At 35.5% G+C, this 10,490-nt stretch overlaps 1 protein-coding gene across 1 annotated transcript; it reads left to right on the top strand.

Moving 5' to 3' along the window:
* The first annotated feature begins 4,128 nt into the window (after positions 1-4,128).
* Positions 4,129-5,619, top strand: LOC136810767 (G-protein coupled receptor family C group 6 member A-like). Its single transcript, XM_067067369.1, has one exon. It carries the CDS (start codon positions 4,129-4,131, stop codon positions 5,617-5,619), a length of 1,491 nt encoding a protein of 496 aa, XP_066923470.1.
* The last annotated feature ends 4,871 nt before the right edge of the window (positions 5,620-10,490 follow it).

Below are 10,490 nucleotides of genomic sequence, written 5' to 3'. Positions count from 1 at the left end.
ATAGTCAAACGACAAGTTTTTGAAAGGATAAAAATTTCTAATTTACGTTGCTCAGAGCGGTTAATAACTACTTGTGGTTTAAATAGGGAATTTCCCAACAAAAAAAGGAATTTCCCTTAATTCGACTCCCTGAGGTAATAAAAAATAACATATAGAGCTTTGAAAATGGTTAATCAGATCAAAACAAATCCGGAAAGGTGTTTTTAATGATGATAAAACAATAGAAATACAGTCAAGCTAAGAATGTTACCGGTACACTATTTAACCGGAACTAAAATACTGAAAAACGCGCGCAAAATTATGAGATGTTTGCCCAACTTCCTTATGCGTGAAGCTATGAATGCCATCCTCGGAAGCTTTAGGCTTCCTGCGGTGGCAACTATTACAAGTACCCTGAATTACAAAACTTGTTTCAAAAACATGTCTCTCTTCTTCTGATAATTCTTTGAAAATATTACTTCCAAAAATCTCTTGAAACTCTGTGTCGCTATTTCTTCTCACAAAGGTACCACAATTTTCAATAATCTTAGACCATACCGGTTCCCTAATTTCATCCAGCAGTCGAAAAGCATTACTTTTCATATCGTAATCTTCAAGTGAAATTTCCATTGATCCACTTAATTGAAGCAGCTTAAAAAATCACTTGATTTTTCATATGATACTTTAGCTTTCATTTCTGGAAGAAGCAAGCGGTAACATATTTCAAGAAAGCAATCAACAGCGCAAGAATAGGTACGACTGCCAGTTGTCCTGCTTGAATTTCGGAAATGTGCAACATTCAATGCAGTGTCTAGATTAATCGCAAAGTCTTCCTCTGCCATACTGTGAAAAATCTTCAAATTATTTTAGGAGCAAAAAGCAAAAAATGTAATTACAGTTGACACTGTCTAATTTGACGTTCTACTATTTGATAAGCCCGTTTTGGATAAAATTTGAAGTCACTTTAAAGGTTTTGAAAAACCACTCTCTTATTTTGATTTCTAGTAACAAAAAAAATGCCAGATATTTTGAAATTCAAATGTTCGATTTTGTTGCGTTCAAATTAGAAACTCAAAATTTGACTCCTCAAATATTGCAAATATCAAAGATTTCTTCCAAAAACTTATATAAATTTTCAGCAAGATCTTCGGTTATTGTACTGATTCGACGTTCAAAAACCAATCGCAATAATCAACCTTCGCTTCGCCTTCTTCTTCCCGTGTTACTCTATAATTCAATATTTACTTTAGGGATTTGGGAGACTTTCTCAATATTCAATATGCTGTGGTATTCGATGAGAATCCCTTGAAATTTGAATTAGAGAGTGTCAACTACTGTATATATAGATTTTTGCAAAATGCAAACTTTCCTTTATGGAATTTCCCTTTTATAGGGCGCCTTGTTTTATACTTTAGTTCAGTTTCAAAAATTCTTTTAATTGTCAGCTGTGTGCTGTTCTGTATCAATAGTGTTAGAACGATGATGGAAAAAACTATATAAATAACTGTCAGACTGTTGTTCTGTCAGTCTGTGTTCTGTTTCGCTGGAAAATATAAATCAATCTCAATGTCTAAAAAGGATTCAAATTGTTTAGTTTTCCTTTCAGCAAACTCACACTGGATTGTTGGGTTTATAGAAAAGTAGTGCGATTGGACTACTGGACTGTGCTAATAACTGGAATAAAACAGATTTAAAGAAACAGGGAGAAATTCAAGATGTCTGCCACCATCACATCAGGTCCACCAACTTTCCTTTTTTATCGCTGACATTACCTTATACCTAAAGCCAGAGCCATCGGCTGATCGTTTGAAACATAGTCAATAGAAGAAATACCAGATAATTCAATTGACATTGTTTGAAAGCTCCGACACGATAGGAAGAAACAAACGTCCGCCGCGCAAGCTAAAAAAGAGCTATCCTGTAAAACACGGCTTATCGCTCTTCATTCCGGGAAATCAAATAACCGTTAATTGATAATGTTCCGCTAAGCGGAACTAAAATACTGAAACGCGCGCGCAAAATTATGAGATGTTTTCCCAACTTTCCCTCACGAGTGAAGCTATGAATGCCATCCTCGGAAGCTTTAGGCTTCCTGCGGTGGCAATTATGCTGGTATAAGCAAAAAATGTTTTTCTTTTCCTCTTGCTGACCAATCTAGCTCCACATCTGTGTCAATCTTGTGAATTAAAAGTGACGAGGAAGCAAACGATATCACTCTTATTTAAAAACAAAACCTTTAACAGACATCCTACTGTAAATTTTTAGAAATAATCACAATTCAAAATTAGGTTAAAGCCCAGTTAACTTTTAGAAGCGTGACAATGTTATCTTTGTTGATAACTGTCTCTCATTTTCAATAACAACCAGTAGGAGGGGGGCGTACGGGGGTCGCAGACACCGAAATACCGACGCATATTTCTTGGATTACCGTCAACATCGACAGCAAAATTTGGTAAAATCGTTATTTTCGTCACCACATGGCATGTTTGACACCGAAATACCGTCAATTTTTTCTTCAAACACCGAAACACCGACAGAAAAAAGGGTTAATACAGTCACACAGTCAAACCCGTACGCCCCCCCCCCAGTAGAAATGAATGGACGCCCCCTCTAGGGGAGGGGCGTTTATTAGAAACTTATGACTTTAATACTTCAATATCAGTGTTGATTGGGTTTGAAAAGGAAGATTTTAGTCATTTCTTGTAACCAAAGCAGTTTTCGATGCAATTTTAATCGTTGAACCAAAGAAATTTTGCACTAAAATCCTGATAAAGAACTAAAACAAAGGGTATATTTGTTCTAAATATTCGACTTTAGACTAAAATAATTCAATAAACGCCCCCTTCTTTTAAACGCCCCCTTCGAATAAACGCCCCTCCTAAAATCGAAAAAATTTAATAAACGCCCCGGGCGTTCATTCGAAGTAATACGGTATTGGTAGTCATTCAAAATATTAAAATTGAATAAATGAAGATTTGTACTTCATTTAAAATTTGACAAGGCTATGACAATTGTGACCATTTTTTATTTTTCAGAATTGAGTCGGGAGAATGCAGTAAAAGGAAAATTTTCCACCGGGGTAATATTTTGAATAATTTTTCAAGTGGGAAGGGTTCCAGTAGGTCTGTGAGAAGGGGTGTAGTAAATATTGGAAACAATGTTTTATTTTACAGCTTGAAGTATTGGTAAATATATTTGGGTAAAAGGACATTTTGCTTGATACCTGTTTGGTATGGACGAAATTTGTTATCCCTGTTGAATAATGCAAAAAGTGTCAATATGGAATTTGGTTGGTTGGTCTTATTTGTAATTTTACCAACAGAAATAGTTGCAATAAATTTCTACCAAGTTGGACTTTTCTCTATTTGCAAAAATGATAGTTCGGTGAACACGACATTGCAAAGATATCGAGATGCGCAAAACTAAAGTGATGTATTGCCAAGAATCTTAGAAGATAGTTTATCAGCAGCAAGATTGTCCATGCACAACGATAAAAGAAGTGGTGTTATTGAATATATACTGATTGATGTATGTAATGATTTTGACCAGCTAACATCAACCGTTATTGATTGTATCTTATCCATTAACTACACAAATCATGTTTATGACCCATTACGTGACCAATATTTGAACGAATCTTCTGTTTTTGTCATTTATACTTTTTTACCACCTACAATGACATCTTTTGTCAAGAGCTTTTTTACATTTACCAATATTTATGTAAACTGCATCGAATTTTCTTATCTTCAAAATAACGAATCAATTCACTCGGATATATACTCAGGATACACAAACTACTTATCAAATGTTGTAGATATATTGGAATTGGAGGATCTTTTCTTGGTTTTGACAACAAACAAGACACAGGAAATTCAAAGGAACTTGTATCGCACATACTTCCAGAAAAGCATCAACCTCTTTGCCAGCCAAAAGAAATGTATTCAATTCCTTCATATCAAAATATCAGATTCTAACAGTTATCATTTCAACACCTCTGTGTTTGAAGGGCATGAAAATCTTGCAATTATAATATTTGGCAACAATTATGACACTTACTTAACCTTAAAGAAGTTAAAAGGTATCCAAAAAAGTATTCCTGGTTTAAAAATGCTGGTACACGACTTTAGCGGCAACATTTTTTCTTTGAAAATGTTTGGTGGTTTAGAAGACTTGCCAGGTCAACTGATTGATGTTAACAACGAGCATAGACATCATACGGAATCTTCTTCAGCAGAATATATGAAAGACAATCCCGAAGACAATCTTAGTACAGCCATTGAAAATTTGATTAATCTTGATGATTATATGTACTACAACCTTGTTTGGCTTCATGGTCTAAATATTTTGGCTTTTAAAAGACTTTTAGTAGTACTCTTTTGGAAAGAGACGTCGCAGATGTACATTTTCGAGCTTTTGGAAAAAAGGAATATTTTTGAAAACTATGATTCAGTTAATGGATTGGAAGAATCAAATCGTGTTATTAATTACACGATCACCGCCGACGGTAATTTCATTGATGGTTCTATCAACCATGATGAACATCAAGGCAACAAATGTCCTGTTGTAATTTGCGGACCAGGAAAATACAAGATTTACGGAGAAGTAGCCGGAGGTTATGGATATCGATGTGTTTTATGTCCCATCAATCACTACAAGTCAACTGTTGGTGATGATGGATGTATACCATGTAGTGGGAAGTTCTGCATCGATAATGGATACCGCACTGAATGTATTGACCCTTATCGAGATGTCTATCCCGAAATCATAAATATGGTTTTATTTCAATCGACAGTCGCCTTATCAGTTTTGGGGTTCATTACCTCAATGTTTACACTTGGTGTATTTATTAAAAAAAAGGGAACTCCGGTCGTTGCCAGCTCTGACTTTACAACATCTACAATCCATTTGATTATAATTGCCATAGCATTTATTTCATCTGTTTTTCCTCAATTGTTTGTTCCATCAGTGGCGATATGCATCATTCGAGTTTCTTTGGCGACCGTCATTAATTCTCTTAACATGAGTTTCATGTTTGTCAAATCACAAAAATTGCTACAAGCATTTTTGAGTAAAGTCCCAATCACTTTAAAAGAGGCGAAAAAGACAGTGACATTACAAATTTGTGCAGTTCTGTCGTCTGCGCTTATTGTAGTTGCATTGCTTATCGTTGGTCATGTAGTGAAAAGTCCATTAACCTCTCAATTAAACACGGTCTTGATGGAAAGAATGCATTTTTGTGATACAAGCTTCCATGTTAATGTTGTTCTTGGTTTCATCATGGTGATACAGTTCGCTTGTTTCATTCAAGCGTTTCGTGGACGACATTTACCGAGTGTCATGAACGACGGAATGTCTTTGGTGTATGCTTTCTTTGCATCTATCATTATGCTGATTGTAATGTTTGCCATTGGAAATTTTCAGCAACCAGTCGAGAAGGAACTGTATCAGAATTTAACGATTGTGATCAATACTTTGGTTGTTTGGTTTATGATTTATGGACAAAAAGCTATCCGTATGTTACTGTACCCTAAACTAAACACCAAGAAGTATTTTCAAGAGCAAAGAATGCTTGAAATGAGAGAAAGAGTCAACGAAAGAATGGCAGTACGTTCAACAAACACAACTGAACTGCAGTTATAGAAAATGGCTCAACTAAAGCCTGTCTCAAAAGTGTGGACACTTTAATTTTTGAGCATTTTATCAGCATCTATTTATGCTATATTAGAAAGTTATACACCGTTGGAAAGATATTTCAAAGGAAAATAGTCTAAAGTATAAAAATGTTTTGAAAAAATTGAAAAATTAAGAAGAAAACTGAAGATGAAAAAATGAAGATTCTTTCTACTTGTTCAAAAATCGTGACATCAGGCTAATTAGAAAATTGAAACCTTGCTGATTTTAATTCTGCGTTCAAATTCTTCGTATCCTTCTTAGAAAAGAAGTTATAGCACGCTGAAGTTGCTCATTCTTGCTGTTTATGGTCTTTTTTGCCGTTTTAAGCCTACTTCAAAGGGATGTAACTTTTGAGACAGACTTTAATATAAGGCAATAGTTTAGGAATGGCCAGAGAAATGAAATACCAGCAAACGTCATTTTAAATCTTTATTCATATTGATATCGTTCGTTCAAAAGAAAATTCAAAAGAGGTTGCCGGTTTGAATTTAAGCTGATAATACCAGTGTTTTGAAAAATGCACTTCAGAATATTTTTTCAAAATGGAATGAATTGAAACGAACAAAGATCTACAAGGAAACAGTCAACATCCTCGATATAATTGTGAGGAAATATTAAAATTTCAAAATTAAGAGAACAAAATTTTGAAAAACGATGAAAAAAATAATATTATTTTCTCAGCTCGTTTAGACAGTCAGAGCACCTATCCGAGCTTTTTTTGGATCTGAGGCATTTTCAAACCTTATCAAGAATAACATTACGAATCAATAATCCGGGGGGGGCAGTCGGATTTTGGACTGATGGTATGTGCAGGCTAAAAATTGCGGAGCAAAATCGCACCCTTACAGTGCAGTGGTTTTTCCCGAAAAATACACCCTTACAGTATTTTTCGCCAAGTTGAATACCCTTACAGTGCAGTATAGTTTTTTCCCTGAAGTGATTGAAATGGGTCAAACAAAGATTTCGTTTGTTCAAAATTTTTGTGAATTTAGGTTTGAAAATAGTATTGTATTATATCAATTAATTAAACATCATTCAATGTTACTCATTAGCTTTACAATATTGAAATTATAAAATTGATTGTTAGTGTATTACTATTGGGTAATACTAAAATACGCAATCAGCCACAATCAGCCACAATCAGCCACAACCAGCCACAACCAGCCACAATCAGCCACAACCAGCCACTACCAGCCACAATCAGCCACAATCAGCCACAACCAGCCACAATCAGCCACAACCAGCCACAACCACCCAGAAAAAGGTACAACCACCCACAACCAGCCACAAACACCCAGAAAAAGGTACAACCACCCAGTAAAAAGGTACAACCAGCCACAACCACCCAGAAAAATATACAACCACCCACGAAAAAAGGTACAACCACCCACAACAATCCCCAACCACCCACAACCAGCCAGAAAAATGTACAACCAGCCAGAAAAAGGTACAACCACCCAGGAAAAAAGGTACAACCACCCACAATCAGCCACAACCACCCAAAATCAGCCACAACCAGACATAATCAGCCACAATCAGCCGCAACCAGCCACAACCAGCCACAATTAGCCACAACCACCCACAATCAGCCACAACCAGCCACAACCACCCAGAAAAAGGTACAACCACCAGGGAAAAAGGTACAAGTAGCCACAACCACCCGGAAAAAGATTAAAACACCCACAAAAAATAGTCCATCCACCCACAGCCAGCCACAACCAGCCAGGTGGTTACCCAGAAAAAGGTGTGGTTGTGGCTGGTTGTGGCTGATTGTACCTTTTTTTCTGGCTGGCTGTACCTTTTTCTGGCTGGTTGTGGGTGGTTGTACCTTTCCTGTGGCTGATTGTGGGTAGTTGTGGCTGATTGTGGGTGGTTATGGGTGGTTGTGGCTGATTGTGGCTGGTTGTGGCTGGTTGTGGCTGATTGTGACTGGTTGTGGCTGATTGTGGCTGGTTGTGGGTGGTTGTGGGTGGTTGTGGCTGATTAAGGCTGGTTGTGGCTGGTTGCGGCTGGTTTTGCCTTTTTTCCTGGGAGGTTGTACCTTTTTCTGGGTGGTTGTGGCTGGTTTTGGCTGATTGTGGCTGGTTGTGGCTGATTGTGGCTGGTAGTGGCTGGTTGTGGCTGATTGTGGCTGGTTGTGGCTGGTTGTGGCTGATTGTGGCTGATTGTGGCTGGTTGCGTATTTTAGTATTACCCATTATATTACTATTTGATTAAAACTGAAAAAAATAAACATGGTCAAGGGTAACAATAACTAAAGAAAATCAAAACTTTTTTGGGAAATACCTAGGATGAAAAGGCACTGTCTATTTGTATTTGGTATTCATGATTTTGAATAACGAGTAACTCTGTTTGGTTTGATTTTGATTTTAGAAACTATTAAAATTGGAATTCTTCGAAGTAGTTTCATAAAGAAACGACGACACTCCTATGTTCTAGAAAGTTAGAAAGAAAGAAACTGCCCCATTAAAAACTACACTTCCTCACAGGAAAACCAGGAAAATTTGGCCCCTGTCAGAAAATATGCTAAAGTTTCGCCCCAATGAAAAATTATAAAACTATACTTCAAACAAAAACTAAAATAATTTTTCAAAAAGCTTCCTTCCAAGACTAAAACTTTTTCCCTTTATATGACAAGAAAAATAATTTTAACCAAAAATTTTTTGAAGATTCGAATTAAATAAAAACATTCGAAACATTCCCAAGCATTATAATGCCTTCTTTTTATGGTGTGGAAGCACTGGGAAGCACAATACAGAGATCCAGTGGGAAATAATAATAATACCCCACTGGCCCTTAGATTTCCACTGGTGCACAGAGAAAGGGTTGTTCTGATTATACTGAAATTCTATCAAACTGGCTTAGCTTATGCAAATTAAAACAATAGCTGGTTCCCCATAACATTCAACCATGCATGCTGCCACTCTTATATTATTATCCACGCAATCTCCGCTTTTCTTTCCTTGTAAAATGTCTCGCGTGTCAGCGTTCGTTTCTTTTTCTATCAAGATCAGATTGGCTCCTCCATCGTTTAAGTTTTGACTCAGCTTCTGAATATCCTCGAAGTATTGCGCGGTACTGTATTGCTTTAAAAAGGTTTCGTTTCGCAACGCAAAGAACTCAGAGATCTGCTGAGGAGAGCGAATTGGTCATACTCTTCTCTTCTTCTCTAGCTGGCAAGTTTGCAATGTATGTAGACCTGAAATCGTCGGGTTTTCACTACCGTCAAATTCGAAATTGACGGACTTTCACGTCCAACATCTCCGAAGCGTCTGACGTGTATGCATTGTTAGATCTAAACAATTCGTCAAAGTCTTCAGTGTGGTAAATGTTGATTCTTATCAAAAAAATGCTTATAATAAAGATAAATATGCTCATCTTTTTCGCCATCCTTTGTTTACTTTTTAATAACTAATTACCGAAAGATATATTGCCTTAAATCAAGAGTTATTGAATTGATTCTTATAAAGTAGATGCTTATAATAAAAATAAATATGCTCATCTTTTTCGCCATCCTTTGTTTACTTTGTAAGAACTGATTACCGAAAGGCATATTGCCTTCAATCAAGAGTTATTGATTTTGATTCTTATAAAGTAGATGCTTATAATAAAAATAAATATGCTCATCTTTTTCGCCATCCTTTGTTTACTTTGTAAGAACTATAATAAAAACAAATATGCTCATCTTTTTATCCATCCTTTGTTTACTTTCTAATAACTAATTACCGAAAGGGATATTGCCTTCAATCAAGAGTTATTGATTTGATTCTTATAAAGAATGCTGATAATAAAAATAATATGGCTCATCTTTTTATCCATCCTTTGTTTACTTTCTAATAACTAATTACCGAAAGGGATATTGCCTTCAATCAAGAGTTATTGATTTGATTCTTATAAAGTAGATGCTGATAATAAAAATAAATATGCTCATCTTTTTATCCATCCTTTGTTTACTTTCTAATAACTAATTACCGAAAGGGATATTGCCTTCAATCAAGAGTTATTGATTTGATTCTTATAAAGTAGATGCTTATAATAAAAATGAATATGCTCATCTTTTTTGCCATCCTTTGTTTACTTTGTAAGAACTAATTACCGAAAGGCATATTGCCTTCAATCAAGAGATATTGATTTGATTCTTATAAAGTAAACTTTCATTAGGCGCTAAAACGGGCGTCAGTCAGGGCGTACGGAAGGCGTTTTGACACTGGAAATGGAGAAAGCCCGTTTTAACAAATATTTCCCTTTTGGAAAACGGGAAATATTTAACGAATAAAAAATTGACACGCTGGGTGTGATTCTTCTATACAGTATGTATTTATGTAATTTTGCATCTAAAAAGGGATACAATACGTACTTGATCCAATATTTGAAAAGAATTAGGTAAAGGGGATTGAATCCCTTAAAAAAACTTTGACTGGACAATTTCATTTTTTTCATTTCAGTTTTCCAATCAATTAATAAAATTGAGATTTTTAATTTGAAATTGAAAATTGAAAATCGAATTTGAATAGATTTTTTAATTTTTAATTGAAAATTGAAAAATATCAATCATCAAATTTCAGTTTCAAAAATTGCTTTAAAAATATTTTGGACGCTAGGTACACGGACAAATCTTTCTCTGTAACTTCAAACTACGGGAGCCCATTTTTGATCCATTGGGTTTTCAAAATATCTGAATATTGGTAGTCATTCAAATATTAAAATTGAATAAATGAAGATTTGTACTTTATTTAAAATTTGACAAGGCTGTGACAATTGTGACCATTTTTCAGAATCGAGTCGGGAGAATGCAGTAAAACACCCCCTTTTCAGAGACCCCGTAGCGGGGGTAAAAA

Source organism: Clytia hemisphaerica, unplaced genomic scaffold, assembly GCF_902728285.1.
Source record: "Clytia hemisphaerica strain Z4C2 unplaced genomic scaffold, Clytia hemisphaerica genome assembly, whole genome shotgun sequence".
Taxonomy (NCBI): Eukaryota; Metazoa; Cnidaria; class Hydrozoa; order Leptothecata; family Clytiidae; genus Clytia; species Clytia hemisphaerica.
This window is presented reverse-complemented; position numbering and strand designations above follow the sequence as displayed.

Bases quoted from the DNA above. Each gene is read 5' to 3' on its own strand.
- LOC136810767 (XM_067067369.1), top strand. From the start codon at position 4,129: ATGTTTGGTGGTTTAGAAGACTTGCCAGGTCAACTGATTGATGTTAAC.